The sequence below is a fragment of the Ursus maritimus genome, unplaced genomic scaffold, assembly GCF_017311325.1.
Source record: "Ursus maritimus isolate PB19 unplaced genomic scaffold, ASM1731132v1 scaffold_2, whole genome shotgun sequence".
Classification (NCBI taxonomy): domain Eukaryota; kingdom Metazoa; phylum Chordata; class Mammalia; order Carnivora; family Ursidae; genus Ursus; species Ursus maritimus.
The window spans coordinates 77,473,516-77,490,066 of NW_024424452.1; the positions used below are offsets into that span (position 1 = coordinate 77,473,516).

The following is a 16,551-nucleotide window of genomic DNA, read 5'->3' on the forward strand; positions in this document are numbered from 1 at the left end:
CTACGATATCTACACCAAGTACACAATAGGAGACTTACTTTGTAATTATTATCTCGATCCTCGGTTTAAAGCTCAAGGAATCTAAATTCAGTCCTACAGCGACTAACGCAATCATTCCCGACATTCCCAAAAGTTCCACTGGGGAGGGAAAAAAAAAGAATAAAATTAGTTGCATTCAAATCTGCGCACTGAGCTACTTTATCTTGAGTGAAGAATTGGTGAGAGACTTGAGAGTCACGTCTTGGAGAGTAGCTTCAAGGGATCGGCTAATCCTCTGCATCAGGGGTTGGCAAACTTCTTCTGTAAGGGATAATAGAGTAAATATTCAATCTCTGCGGGCCACACAGTCGCAGTCACAACTACGCAACTCAGCTGTGACAGTGCAAAAGCAGCCACAGACAGTATCCAACAAATGCGCGTCCAATAAATAATAGACACTGCCAGTAGAAGCGCTTTGGAGCAGGGCGGAGCTGGTTGCTCTTGGAGTGTGACCTCCCTTTTCTCTAGGAGCACCCCTGCATCTGTAAAATGGGTGTAAAAGAGTAACGTCCCACAGAGTTGTTGTGCAGATGCAATTAAATAACATGAGAAGTGCTTGGCCCGCTTTTAAATCAATGAATACATGATAGTCACTATTACTATGCCATTGTTTCTATGCATTCACTTTACTGCTTAGTAAATTAATATTGTTTATTTGAATTTTATTTTTTATTTTATTTTTCAAAGTATTTTTAACATTTTCAATATTTATTTTATTATTCCTTTGGTTTATCTAATCACTTAAGTCCACTTTATTTTTTCCTACTTATCTAACTGAATTTAATATAAGTAACCAAGGGCAGTAAAACCAGTAGTGCTGGGAATGGTGATGATAGGGAAACTGGTGAAATCTTATTTCCACTTCCCTATAATTAGTATTACTGGATTTTAAAGCTCATCATAGTTTGTTTCAGTAATATACAGTACTTGGAGACAATGTCTGTTATGAGAAAATCAGTAAATAATTTCATCTTAGAACTGATGTCATCTTATTTAGTATAATCCCAGTGTTATAGGATTACATGGTGTGAAGGCATACATTAACATATGTGTATATGTTTATATGTATTTTTTTAAGGGCTGAGGACAGACACCAAAATGTATCCATGGTCTAATTTATAACACAGGTTTATAGGTGATTTTATTTTCTTCTTTGACTTTTCAGAATATTTCCAAAATTCAACAATCAATATGTATTGCTTTTATAATTGGACAACGTTTTTACAAAATTACAAATATTATTATATTCAATTGTATTTTAAATGTTTGGAAGGGGGGAAAAGTCATGGACCATGTAATAAAGGAAGAGATTTTCATCTTCACAAAGCTGAGTAGTTAAAAATAGACTTGCGCAGTTTTTCTGACCAGTGGAAAAAACCACTACAGAAAAGTAATGCTGCAGACAAGTGGCTCTTTCAATCTTTGTCTCTCTCTTCCTCTCTCTGGTTTAGAAAAAGTGAAGGTCCTCCTAATAGAATCAAAGGGATTTTTTTTCCCTAAAAGCAACAGGATTCAATACTGGATGTTTTCTAACTAAAATATAGTCGGGTAATGACAGAAATTGACATTTATCACCAGACCAACGATGATAGCGAAGAGAGAGTGGAGCAATCAGCACTGGCACAGGGAGGAAGGGATACATTGTTTGTAGAGAGTTTTAAAACAATAAAACTAACGAAAATTTGTCTGCTCTTTGTTATCTTCAATCCCCAGAAATTCTGAATAATGTTGATAAAATATTCCTCTTGCTTGTATAAGCACTTCTCTCGGTACACCTCTGGCCTACACTTTTATAAAATCCACCATGTCTCACGAATTATAAGATTGACTCTTCAAGTGACTTTTGTCCCCTCAATCAAATTTTCTTCCATGGGCTGATATATTAATATTTCCAACTGTACTGCCTGCCAACCAACAATGTGAGGCAATGTCTGTGCCTTTTTGTTTGTTTGTTTTATTTCATGAAAAAGAATGAATGTGCTGGCACAAGTGATGTCTTGAGGTCCAGGTTTCACAAATTGAACATAGTTGGGACAAAAATAGAAATTACTACATGTGCTCAAAGAGGTGACACTCTAACTTCAATCAGATGCTCCCTGGACTTAAGCCAGTTGACCGAGTGTTCCTTAAGTGAGGGAAGAAAACAAAATTAGATAACATGACAGAAATGTAACACTAGAGAATGTGCGAATTAGAATTTTATCTATGTTTGGCAATGGAATTACTGGCACTGGAACATCTCCTGATAATATGCCTGTTACTGACTTCTGCTGTCAGGAACTTATTAAATAAAAGAGTAAAGGACTAGTGTTTTTTAATCCCTGAAGCAGATGAAAATGCAACAGAGGAAGGAGAAGTGCCCGTTTCTAGGAGCTGCTGTGTTAGAGTATCATAAACCATCTTAGACAGCATGAATTTATGGTCTCAGAGTTCTGGAGGCTAAAGGTCCAACACATCAAGGCTCCCTCAGCAGTGATTCCTTCTGAGACTAAAACGGAGAATCTACTCCAGGCCTCCCAACCACTGACTGGAAGCACTTTCATCTTTTAGAAGGAAAATGGAAAGGAACCAACACTTGTTGGCTGCCCTAACTTGAGTCTAGTCGTGAGCTGGTAAATGTTTAAAACCAGCTCTCTGGTGGTAAAAAAAAAAAAAAAAAAAAAATCCCCAATGGGTAGTGTCTGCCAATTTCCATGGTGTGAATACTCCCAATAGGGCCAATTGCAAATGATGCCACCTGCACAGAGCTGTGAAGAGATGTGTGCAACCAGCTCTTGCAAGGCAGTAAGGGCTATTTCCAGCACATCAGCATGAGCAAGTCCCATAACACACATTATCTCATTAGTACCAGCAAAACCCCTATAAATTAGGTGTTACTATATCACTTTTATAGATGAGGAAACTAACTAAAGCTTAGAGAGGATAAGTAATATTCCAAGGTCAACAAGCTAATAAATTGTGAAGTTGGGGTTTGAATTCAAGTCTGCCTAACTCCAAAGCTCTTCAAGAACTAGTATGAGTTTATTCAACCAACATTTGTTAAATTACTTTCAGTAATTTAAGTCTGGGACGCATTGGGCCTGGCTGGGGGAACACAGAAAAGAGAATAAAATAAAAAGTTGAATAAGAGACAGCCTCCACCTCAAGGAAATCATGATCTAGTGGAAGAAATGGAAATATTAATTTTAAAAATTTTTTCTTCAGACATTTAAGGCATCCATAAAGGTTCACAGGGAGAAAAAAAAGAAAGAAAGAAAAAAGATGAAGGAAATGACCCTTCAGTGAAAGCTCTCTATAATTTTACTGATTGGGGGCAGTAAGCACTCCTGGGTGCAATTTACCTAGAGAGGAAGCAGCACTTTTAGGTAACTGGAGATGACAGGAGGAGTAGTCAAGCTCTTGATATCTGAGGTGCTTCACAGATGGAAGTTGCTCTACTGTGTGGTGTGAGAGCGAAGCAGGATCTGATTGTTTTGATACAGTTACTATGGCTCTTGGGGACTGGTTACCTCACTCAGGCTGGTAAAAAACTTTAACTGCTGGGGCGCCTGGGTGGCACAGCGGTTAAGCGTCTGCCTTCGGCTCAGGGCGTGATCCCAGTGTTATGGGATTGAGCCCCACATCAGGCTCCTCTGCAATGAGCCAGCTTCTTCCTCTCCCACTCCCCCTGCTTGTGTTCCCTCTCTCGCTGACTGTCTCTATTTCTGTGAAATAAATAAATAAAATCTTTAAAAAAGAAAAACAACTTTAATTGCCAATCTCACTACACTAAACCAGCAAATGATTATTGCAGGTCTACCAGTGCTGGGCACTCTGACTCCTCTGATTATTCCACTCTCCTGCTTTTCATCCAGATACAGGTATACTTGATTTCTTCCTCTCCTTTCCTGCCTCCTAGCTGCTGGTAAAGGCTGCCATTCCTACAGTCTCCTCAGTCTGGTACCCACAGAATGAAAGACAATTGAGCTGGAAAATCTCAGGAGCATCTCTCCCAGCAATCTCATCTTAGACATGGGCTGCTAAGGGTCAGAACAGGAATCAGCTCAGTGCTAATTCCTCTTCCAGGGGACTGCCAGTGACTAAATGTAAGGTCAAAAAGTGGAGCTCAAAAAGAATAAGAGAGTAATTACATGGAAAAGAAATGTAAAGGGGAGGGACGTGGACTTGCAGTTAAGGGGATGTTAAGAGAGACCAGGAAAGAGTTGGAGGTGGCAGAAGGATAATATGACAAGACACACAGAGGGGCCACCACACGGAGGAAACAGTTGGGAGGAGGCAACTGGGTTCAAGATCAATGAAAACCAAAAATACATAAAATTCACTACAAGGACAGCTTTTTTTTGTATCTGTTTCTGCCTTACCAATGTAGAAGGTCATGTACACCATCGAAATGCAAAGAATGACACTAGTAAGTGTATTGCTGAAGAGGTCAGTCAATATAAACTGAATGATTCTTGCACACGAATATCCACATATTATGCTTCCCAAGAGGTCCAAGCAGAGGCCCAAGATTACATGTAACTCTAGAAAAAGAAAATAAGAAAGAAAAAAAAAAGTTGAACTACAATTTTCATTTCTTTTATTGATGGCATTTGGGTCTATGCACTTTGGTTTGCTTTTGAGATTTTGAATGGGACCTTGTTCTTCAGCAGGTGGGAGTTTTCCATGAAAGTCTGGCAAAACAGACACTCTGGGGATATATTTCTCTTATAGTCTGCAGTTTGAGGTTCACTTATCCAGAAACAGCAGACTCAAACATCCTCAGAAGCCCAGCAGGGAGCATAAAGGCGAAAAGTCTGTTGACAAACTGGAGAGTGAACGTCCCACCAAAAGACATCCAAATACATATTTTTTACAAACTATGTTAGGGACAAGCAAATCATGTCCAGGGTCCCCACCAACCTGCAGTCCATTTGTGAACCCTGTCCCCAGCCCAGGGGCATCTGGGAAACAGAGATGAGAAATTTCTCGTAGTCACAATAAGTGGGGGCAACAGTGGCGGTAGTGAGCAGATGTCAGGCAATGCCAAGGATGGTTCTAAATAACAAAGACTGTCCCACCCCAAATGCCTATAGCTCTCCACTGAGAAGCACTGCAAACCCCTTTTATCACCAATATTCTTTCTCCTTTTAGCACCTCTCTCTCCTAAAACTATCACATAAACAGATCAGGAGTTCACCTTTTCCCTTCTCATGCTGTGACTTCCCCACCTCCTTTCTTTTCTACTAGAACCAAATCTGGAAACCTAGGAAAGCAATACGCTCCATATCCCATTGAACTTGAGCCACATGAATCCACTATTACTTCTAGGACCAGACTCTCCAGTACTGCCGAAAACATTCTGCCTTCAACCTCAGGCTCAAATTCAGGATCAAGTCAATTCTTAATATACACTCACTGAGATCCAGATTGACCCAGGAAAGAAGCTGTTCTGAGCCAGATGATGTGTGTGCGTGGGGGGGAGTGGATGTGAAGGAAAGAGACAAAATCATTTCTTTAACGTTCTTTCCCCCTTATTGTCCAAGAAAATACATACATGGTAATTATTTTCTTATCTGATATGCTATTTTAATTGGTTCAAAAGTAGAGTATAGAGAAAGCAGTAAAGTTAAGACATCTTGAATGTATTTTATTTTATTTTTATTTTTTAAAGATTATTTATTTATTTATTTAAGTTCTATACACCCCACATGGGGCTCGAACTCATGACCCTGACATCAAGAGTTGCATGCCCCTCTGGCTGAACCAGCGAGGTGCCCTTTAATATATTTTAATTTCAGTGTGACTTGAAATGCATCATACAAGAATGATTTTAGAAAATATGCAGACAAAAAAGACGTTCCCACCTGTAAACATGGAAACGTGGAGAAAGTTGCTCCGAAAAATTCCAAAACAAATGGATGTGAAGCCACAAATGATCATTGACTCTCCTCTTATGATATCAGTATACATTTTGGAAATGCCTGGAAAGGAAATAAAAAAATATAATTTAATTTGGTACATGAAAATGATGCTCTTGCACAGGAAACACAAAAATAGAAGAGAAGGAATATGTCAGACAAAAAAGAAAAAAGCCATGACTGGGATAGGTCTGCAAGACAACCACAATCACAATTTTTAATCTCTCCAATAACAAAGGAACAGGACAAGAGCGTTCTTTGAAGTGTCCACGGCCTCAAACCATGCCTGAGTTTTGGAATGAGACAGAACACTTCTCAGGACACAGCATTTAGCTTGAATAAACATGAATAGACCCCACAAAAATCACATTTTAGAAATAAGTACAGGGGCGCCTGGGTGGCTCAGTTGGTTGGGCATCCAAACTTGATTTCAGCCCAGGTCGTGATCTCAGGGCTGTGAGATCAAGCACCGCATCAGGCTCCATTAGGTATGGAGCTTACTTAAGATTCTCTCTCTCCTCCCTCTGCTCCTCCCCCCCGCTCCCAGGCGCATGCACTTGCACCGGCACACGTACACACACACACACTCTCTCTCTCTCAAAAAATAAAAGGAAAAAAGAAAGAAAGAAGTACAAAGGATGAACCAGCAAGTTTACTCATAGACATATGCCCAAGAGAATTGAAAACCTATGTCCACACAAATATTTGTACATGAATGCTCATAGTGGCATTATTCATAATAATCAATTAAATTATTCAGCCACAGAAAAGAATGAAGTACTGACTGATACATGTTACAACATGGATGAACTTTGAAAACATTATATAGAGTGAAAGAAGCCAAACACAAAAAACATATTGTATGCTTTCATTTGGATAAAATGTTCAGAATAGGCAAATCCATAAACAGAAAATAGACTCACGGTTGCCAAGGGTTTGGGGGAATGGGGGAATGAGAAGTGACTGCTAATGGGTAGGAGATTTCTTTTGGGGTGATAAAAATGTTCAAAATTAGATAGTGATGATGGTTGTATAACTCCACAAATATAGACCACTGAAATCTACAATTTAAATTTTTTTAAAAATTTTTTCTTTTTAAGTAAGTAGGTTCCACACCCAGTAATGGGGCTTGAACTCATGACCCTGAGATCAAGAGTCACATGCTCTGGGGCGCCTGGGTGGCACAGTCGTTAAGCGTCTGCCTTCGACTCAGGGCGTGATCCCGGCGTGATGGGATCGAGCCCCACATCAGGCTCCTCTGCTGGGAGCCTGCTTCTTCCTCTCCCACTCCCCCTGCCTGTGTTCCCTCTCTCGCTGGCTGTCTCTATCTCTGTTGAATAAATAAATAAAATCTTTAAAAAAAAAAAAGAGTCACATGCTCTGACTGAGCCAGCCAGGCACCCCTGTACAGTTTAAAAGGATGGATTTTATGATGTGTGGATTATATTTAAGTAAAGCTGTTATTAAAAATTAAATACAAAATCTTATTGGCCCTTAACATTCACAAACAGGTAAGTGTAATGGAAAATATAATCCAATTAATTGCTTTGTGATATACAACTTAACGAATAGGGTGACAGTGACTGGTACTTGCTCAACCAGTATCTATCCTCTGCTCTTGGTAAACAATACTGGCTTTATCCAGCTTTTATCCAGTTAAATGAACACTTTTCCTCATAGCCTGGGCTTCTAAGAGTGTCCACTGAGATAAAAATAAGTGGAAGTTACCAAGTGGGGCTTTGGGAAAATTTCTTGGAGGGAGACGTGACTTGGTTGGAAGGGGCATCACGTTGACCCTTGCCCTTCTTCCTCTTCTTACCTGAAATGTGGAGGTGATGGCCTGAACTTTTTAGTAGCCAACTTGTGATCCTAAGAGTGGAAACCATATGCAAAGAATGGAGGAGCAGTTAAATAAACCGCGGAGTAGATTCCTATCACTTTTGCTTTAAATGTCATTTTCTAAAGCGATTTTAAAATAAGAAAAAAAGTCATATTTTCCCATGTGTTTACCAATTACAGCTCTTCCCACTCCTTTGTGTAGGTCCAAATTTCATTTGACACCAGTGTCTTTCTGCCTGACTTCAACATTTTTTTTTATAGTGCAGGTCATCTGGTGATAAATTCTTTTAACTTCAATATGTTTAAGAAAGTTTTATTTCACCTTTGCTTTTGAAAGATATTTTCACTGAGAATTCTAAGCTTTTCTTTTAGTACTTTAACAATGTCACTCCACCATCTTTTGGCTTGCACTGTTTCTGAAAAGAAGTCATTATTATTTTTGTTCTTCTGCATACAATGTGTCTCTTTTCCCCCTTCTGGCTGCCTTTAAAATATTCTCTTTATCATTGATTTTTAGGAACTTGATTTTTATGTGCCATGGTTTAGTGTTTTGTTTCTTGGGCTCATGGTATGTTGAGCTTCTTGAAATCTGTTGTGGTAAAATCTTCACCAAATTTAGAAATTTTTCATCCATTATTTCTTCAAATATTTTTTTTCTTTCTTCCTGTCTCCTCTCTTTTGGGGACTTGTATTATTAAGCCACTTGAAGTTGTCCCACAGTGGCTCACTGATGTTCTGTTCACTTATCTTAGTCTTTCTCTCCATGTGCTTCATTTCAGATAGTTCTATTGCTGCATCTTTAAGTTCCCTAATATTTTCTTTTGCAGTGTCTAATCTACTTCCATCAGTGGGGTTTTTGCCTTAGCTATTGTGTTTTTCATCTCTGGAAATTTGATTTATATCTACCATATATGTCCAGTGGTATGCCGATAAATCACCTCTCCAAAATTAAAACAAAAACAAAACCACCTGACTTGTAGCATTTGCAAATTCCACCCATAAACACTCTCACCATAGCCAATTTGAAGCTACTAATGGTTTAACAACTGGCTTGCAAAATTCCTGATTATTTAACAAAGTGCTCTCATAAGCTGATAGGAGTCAGTTCTACCCCAGCCTTAAACTTTCCTCTAATTTTTTGAACATATAGAATAGAGTTACAATAACTGCTTTAATGATGTGTCTACTAATTCTACCATCTGCCTCACTACTCGATCAACTTATAATTTTTGTACAGTTTATGGGTCCTATTTTCCTGCTTCTTTGATATCACCAAGAAGATATGACTGGCAGTTGACCCGTGACTTGGACCTGTGTGTTTAGAGGCCATTCAGCCCCTCCCCTGTGCTTGGAATGTGAGTTCCACTTGCCTTTCCCGCTCCCAGAGGCTGCTCCAAGGACATAGCCTTGAGATAGTGATGTGGTGTTCAGAACACCTGCACGGTCTACGTGACTGGATGCAGGTAAGGCCTCTACATAAGCTTTTCAGATTTGGTGGGCAGGTGCAGGGAGGCTTTCATCTTGCTGCTGCCCAAGATAAGCCTTGTATGTAAGTTTCTTTTGCTTATTAAAACCGCCACCTACCAACCTGCAGTGACCTGCCTCTTGCTTTAGTCTCTCCCTGCCTGCCATGTATGGGGGTCAGTTTCAGATTACACCCAGGAAACTCTCAGGAGGGTTGTTAACCAATATTCCACTTACTACTTGTTGCTAGCTTTGACCGTGACAGAAGGCACAAACTACTGGTTATATGGGTATAGAAACTATTAGCATAGTCGACTTAGTTGGTCAAAAAATCCTTTCATCCTTTCCTCAAATTCAGTGAGTCAACCAGGAACAGGTAAAATACAAGGTCTGAAGCATGCTTTTTTTTAAAAAAAGATTTATTTATTTGAGAGAGAGTGCATGAGTAGGAGGAGGGAGAGGAAGAAGAAGGCTCCCTGCTCAGCCCTGATGTGGGGCTGGATCCCAGGACCCTGGGATCATGACCTGAGCCGAAGGCAGATGCTTAACCAACTGAGCCTCCCACTTGCCCTAGTATGAAGCTTTGAACTTGACTTATAGTTGTGTTTAATGGCAAAATACAAGAATTACTTCCTCATTCTTTATCAGCTTAATAGGGAACTAACTTACATTCTCTAATTCATTGTAAAATTCAGAAAAGGAAAGAATAAAACAAAAACCACATATAATTTCACAACTCGGATACAACCTTAATGTTGAGGACTTTTTCTAAGCTTATAAACGTATTCCTCAATTGAGATCATACTAAAACTTTGTATTTTATTCCTTTACAAGGTTCTATTCCAGATTTGTCTTAAAGTAAAAATCGTTGGAGCCCAGTGTTCCTTTTCAAACAGGTAATAAATAGACAGGTTCCTTTTCACTTGCATGTGAACACCCAATTTTTTCAGTGGGTCAGGCCATTGAGATTGCAGAGTTTACAGCGCACAAGCACAGCACATCAAAAGAAGCACGATTCACATTATAGGAGCTGTTGTTTTGTATATTATGATAATTTCAGGCAAAAAATATCTTTCCTTAAAAAATTAATGTATTATGACAGTTAGAAATAAACTGCTTTGAAGAAAGGACCATTTATCTAATTCACACATAGAGCCTAACTGGTGACTCCGTGAATACCATAAATAAGCAAGAGGGATATCCCCACTAAAAATGAGTCAAATTTGTTTTACTAGGAAAAAATGTTATTGGATCAAGAATCCACATACCACCTTGAGCATTACTGACATAGAGAAAATAGCAACTAAGAGCTAAATACTTCACTAGTTTTCTTTTAAAGAAATAGAAAACTTTGTTATACTTCCTTTCTGAAAAAAATTGAATATAGGGGCGCCTGGGTGGCACAACGGTTAAGCGTCTGCCTTCGGCTCAGGGCGTGATCCCGGCGTTCTGGGATCGAGCCCCACATCAGGCTCCTCCGCTGTGAGCCTGCTTCTTCCTCTCCCACTCCCCCTGCTTGTGTTCCCTCTCTCGCTGGCTATCTCTATCTCTGTCGAATAAATAAATAAAATCTTTAAAAAAAAAAAAGAAAAGAAAAAAGAAAAAAATTGAATATAGAAACTTCAATAAATAAAGTTTATAGCCACTTACAGTGAAGAGATTTCAGAAAAGGGAGCAGGGAAAAAATGAGGTGAATAAAACAACAGGCAATACAAATGGCTAAACAAGAAAGGCAGATGAAAGAAAAATAGGGGGAAAATTGTACTTAAAAAAGAGAGAGAAAGAAAGAAAAGAGGACAGTATCAGACTCTTTGAGAAATATGACAGTTTAGGATATCACCACCAAAAGTGTCTTAAAACTTACGTTTCCCAACTGCAAGTACAAATGGGTGTAAAATTGGGAATCCCACTTGCTGGCAAGGTTGGAGGTTTCCCATTCCAATCATAAGGCAATAATATACTTCCACTAAATATAAACACCTTAAAATTGGTTAGGAAAATATTTCTGAGTCAAAACCAGAAACCACAGCATTTAATCATTTCATGTTTTTACTGCTGCGTTAATAAAACATGACAACAGGGGGATGTTTCAGAGTGAAATCATCTTTTACCAAATAAGAGGGGAAGTACTGCAGGACCTGAAACCCTCTTGGGAATAAGCTATTATTGAATGGGTTCTTACCCATTTCTTTTAAATAAACTACTCCTCTTCCACTATCTGCTTATGGTTAGCTAGTCCAAAAGGGAGGCAGTTCTTCTCCTCCTCCTTCCTCCTCTTCCTCCTCCTCCTCCTCCTCCTCCTCCTCCTCCTCCTCCTCGTCTTCTTCTCCTTCTCCTTCTCCTTCTCCTTCTCTTTCTCCTTCTTCTTCTTTTGGGGGTGGGTGTATATACTTTTTAAATTTTTGTGTGGTTTTTCAATCTTTTTTTAATTTAAATTTTACTTAGTTAACATATAGTGCAATATTGGCTTCTGGAGTACAATTCAGTGATTCATCCTTACATACAACACGCAGTGCTCATCATAAGTGTCCTCCTTAATACCCTTCACCCATCTATCCCATCCCCCCACCCAACTCCCTCCATCACACCTCAGTTTGTTCTGTTTGTTAAGCATCTCTTATGGTTTATTTCCCTCTCTCCCTTCCCCCCACCTTTCCCATGTGTTCATATGAGTGAGATTATACTGTATTTGACTTTCTCTGACTGACTTATTTCATTTAGCATAATACACTCCAGCTCCATCACGTTGTTGGAAATGGCAAGATTTCTTTCTTTTTGATGGCTGAGTAATATTTCATTGTATATATATACATCACACTTTCTTTATCCATTTATCAGTCAGTGGACATTTGGGTTCTCTCCATAGTTTGACTATTGTTGATAATGCTGCTGTAAACATGGGGTGTATGTACCCTTTTGAATCAGCATTTTTATATCCTTTGGATAAATACCTAGTAGTGCAATTGCTGTGTCTAGGGTAGCTCTCCTTTTGAAGAACCTCCATACTGTTTTCCAGGGTGGTTGCACTGGTTTGCATTCCCACAAATAGTGTAAGAGGGCTCCCCTTTCTCCACATTCTTGTCAACACCTGTTGTTTTTTGTGTTGTTAATTTTAGCCATTCTGACAGGTGTGAGGTGGTATCTCACTGTGGTTTTGATTTGTATTTCCCTGATGATGAGCGATACAGAGCATCTTTTCATGTGTTTATGAGTCATCTGGATGTCTTCATCAGAAAAATGTCTGTTCATGTCTTCTGCCCATTTCTTGACTGGATTTTTTGGTTTTTGGGTGTTCAGTTCTTTATAGACTTTGGATACTAACCCTTATCAGATAGGTCATTTGCAAATATCTTCCCCCATTCCATAGGCTGCCTTTTAGTTTTTAGTTTTGTTGATTGTTTCCTTCACTGTGCAGAAACTTTTTATCTTGATGAAGTCCCAATAGTTGATTTTTGCTTTCATTTCCCTTGCCTCTGGTGATGTGTCTAGTAAGAAGTTGCTACGGCCAAAGTCAAAGAGGTTTCTGCCTGTGTTCCCCTCTAGGATCTTGATGGTTTCCTGTCTCACATTTAGGTCTTTCATCCATCTTGAAGTTATTTTTGTGTAGGGTGTAAGAAAGTGGTCCAGTTTCATTCTTTTGCATGTGGCTGTCCAGTTTTCCCAACACCATTTGTTGAAGAGACAGTCTTTTTTTCCATTGGATATTTTTCCCTGCTTTGTCAAAAATTAGTTGACCATATAGTTGTAGGTCCATTTCTGGGTTCTCTATTTTGTTCCATTGATCTACGTGTCTGTTTTTGTGCTATACTGTGTTGATGATTACAGCTTTGTAATATACCTTGAAATCTGGAATTGTGATGCCTCCAGTTTTGTTTTTCTTTCTCAGGATGCTATTCAGGGTCTTTTGTGGTTCCATACAAACTTTAGACTGTTTGTTCTAGCTCTGCGAAAAATGCTGTTGTTATTTTGATTGGAATTGCATTTAATGTGTAGATTGCTTTGGGAAGTGTAGACATTTTAACAATGTTTATTCTTCCAGTCCATGAGCATGGAATGCTTTTCCATTTCTTTATGTCCTCTTCAATTACTTTCATAAGTGTTCTATCGTTTTCAGAGTACAGATCTTTTACCTCTTTGGTTAGCTTTATTCCTAGGTATCTTATTGTTTTTGGTACAATTGCAAATGGGATCAATTCCTAGATTTCTTTTTCTGGTGTTTCACTATTGGTGTATAGAAATACAACAGACTTTTGCACATTGATTGTATATCCTGCAACTTTGCTAAATTCATGTATTAGTTCTAGCAACTTTTTGGTGGAGTCTTTTGGGTTTTCTACATAGAGTATCATGTCTGGAAAGAAAGTTTGATTTCTTCCTTGCCCATTCAGATGTCTTTTATTTCTTTTTGTTGTCTGATTGCTAAGGCTAAGACTTCCAGTACTATGTTAATATAGTACTTCCAGTACTATGTTAAATAGTAATAGTAAGAGGGCACATTAAAAGGGAGGCTGTTCTAACAAGAGGTAGTAAGGCCTTGGAAAAGTTTCACTGGGAGTAGGGAAGAGTTTCTACCTTGAGGCTTAGAATTCAGTGGAATGGAATAAGAATGCTAATTTTTATCACCTTCTAGAGAAGTTACTTTTCTTCTTGAAAAAATTCTTTGAGATTAAAATTGGTGCTATTTATCCCAGATCTTGGGTTGCCTTATTTGCATTGCATCTTTCAAGTCCATCAGTGCCCCATCTCCAAGAAAAATAGCATAACCATCTACTCTGCTGGATGCACAAATCATGCAAAAAAAAAAAAAAATACAAGACCAAAAGAAAATAATTTATCTCTATATCTTCAAGGTAAGAGAGAGAAATAAATCTGACATACCAATAGTTTTCAGTGAATTCACAGAATGAACAGGATCTGTCATCCCAAGAATCATGCTAAAGAGTAGGGAAGACTGCAAATCCCACAAATCTCTATTGAATTTCAGAACCACATATCCAATTATGATGAATGCCACAACAAAGCTAATTAATCCTGTTAACAAGACCTGTGAAACCAATTCATAACACAGTATTAGATTTAACATTTAAAGATGGCATGACTGCATTTACTTAAGAATCAGGTCTTAGTTACATATTTTATACAATTACTCTGAAAAATAACTTTAAAAGGTATTCTAGGTTACCTGCCTTAAAGAAACCTTCCTTCCAAACAAAAGAGATTCTATTCTATCTTATTGTTACAAGAACAATTCACTAATCTTTCTTGTTGCAAGTCCAGCTTAATAGTTGCCAACATCAAAGTGTTCTTACAATGGAATGCGATTTTCCTCAGTGTTGATCTGCACGGCTGCAGGCAGAAAGAGAGGTAAAACAAAGGACAAAAAGCACATGCGGGCTGATTTGGACCTCTTATTAAGGGCTTTCTAGAATCCTTATTCAACAGACGTTTGTATCCATTTCATTAGCTACACTCTCTTCTGAGGCTATACAGCTACCAATTGCTGGGAAATAGAATAATTTACACTGGGCCCACTACCATACCAAGCAAAATCTAGTAAGTTTCTGTTAACGAGAAAGAAAGAGAGAATGCATATCAGATAGGCGATCAGCAGTGTCTGCCTCAAAAATCGAAATAGAATATAAAAGGTTTTTAACAAGAAGAAGGAATTAAAGGGTAAAGACAACGGAATCGACTTGATTGAGAAGGGAAGAAAGAATGAGAAGCAAAAAAAAGCATGTTAAATGCAAAGTACAAAATTATATTGAGAATCAAATCCAAATCTATTTCTTTCAATTTTTAATTTTTTTAATTTTTTAAAAGATTTTATTTATTTATTTGACAGAGAGAGAGCACAAGCGGGAGGAGCTGCAGAGAGAAAGGGAGAAGCATACTCCCCACCGAGCAAGGAGCCTAACGCAGGACTCAATCCCAGGACGCTGGGATCATGACCTGAGCTGAAGGCAGATGCTTAACCAACTTAGCCAGGCACCCCTATTTCTTTTGATTTTTTAAAACTTATTTTTAATTTATATACAGTGAAATTCATTCTTTTGATATAGAGTTATATGAGTTTTGGCAGATACATACAGTCATGTAACCATGACCGCAATTAAGAAACAAAACAAATCACCTCAAACAATGTCCTTAGGGCACCTGGGTGGCACAGTCCATTAAAGCATCTGGCTTGTTTTCAGCTCAAGCTGTGACCTCAGAGTCATGAGATGGAGCCCCATGTTGGACTCTGTGCTCAGTGCAGAGTCTGCTTAAGTCTCTCTCCTTCTCCCTCTGCCCCTAAAGCCCCCCTACAGTCTCTCTCTGTCTCAAATAAATAAATAAATAAATGTTGACCTATCTTTATAGCTAACTCCTTTCCCTCTCCCCAGTCCCTGGCAACAAGTGATCTGTTCTCCAAACCTACTGGTTTGCCTTTGCTCGAAAGAAGGTCTATAAATAGAATTATACTTGGGTAGCCTTTTGAGTCTGGTTTCCTTCTCTTAGCATAAGGCACCTGAAAGTCTTCTATGTTGTGGCCCCTAATGCTCCTTTTTCATTGCTGGGTAATATTCCATTGTAAGATGTGTCACAATTTGTTTTTTTCATTCATGAGCTGAGGAGCATTTGAGTTGTTTCTAGACTTTTCAGATTATGAATAAGGCAGCTATAAAAAAAGATTCACACAGAGGTTTTAGTGTAAACATAAGATTTCATTTTGCTTCAGTAAATACATAGAAGTGGAATTGCTGGGTCAGATGGCAAGGGTATGTTTAACTTTATAAGAAACTCCTAAACTGTTTTTAAAAAGTGGCTGTACCATTTTGTATTCTCACTGCATTCTTACCAGCACCTGGTATTATCAGGCTTGTTATTGTTGCTGCTGTTGCCATTCCAATAGATATGTAGTGGTACATATCACCATGGTTTTAGTTTCTATTTCTCCAGCGACTTATGGTGTTGAGCAGATTTCCAAACACTATTTTCCGTCCACATATCTTCCTCGGGGACTCAAATCTTTTAAAATCTTTTGCCCTTCTAAATCTAATTTTAACCACAACAAATATTAAACTAGTTTTTAAAGCAGCAGAGATTCTCAACCTGGATAAAATAACAAAATCTAACTATATATTACCAAAAGGACATCTAAACATAAGGACCCCAAAATCTTGAAAGTGGATTAGGATGGAAAAATTGTAGCAGGTGAATACTAAGCAAAAGAAAGCTGGTATGACTATAGTTACACCAGATGAAATTGACTGAAAGCAAAAAGCATTATTTGAGATAAAAGGACAACTAAATAATAAGAAAACAGTAA

At 38.4% G+C, this 16,551-nt stretch overlaps 1 protein-coding gene across 1 annotated transcript in view; it reads right to left on the reverse strand.

Moving 5' to 3' along the window:
- SLC9C2 (solute carrier family 9 member C2 (putative)) overlaps nucleotides 1-16,551 on the reverse strand; it is a 93,521-nt gene that overhangs the window by 70,205 nt on the left and 6,765 nt on the right. Inside the window, exons 4-7 of the mRNA XM_008697594.2 lie at nucleotides 14,121-14,286; nucleotides 5,886-6,002; nucleotides 4,401-4,562; nucleotides 39-138 (exon numbers count right to left, since the gene is read on the reverse strand). Coding sequence (XP_008695816.2) covers nucleotides 39-138; nucleotides 4,401-4,562; nucleotides 5,886-6,002; nucleotides 14,121-14,286 — 545 coding nt within the window. The remainder of the gene's footprint in view (nucleotides 1-38; nucleotides 139-4,400; nucleotides 4,563-5,885; nucleotides 6,003-14,120; nucleotides 14,287-16,551) is intronic.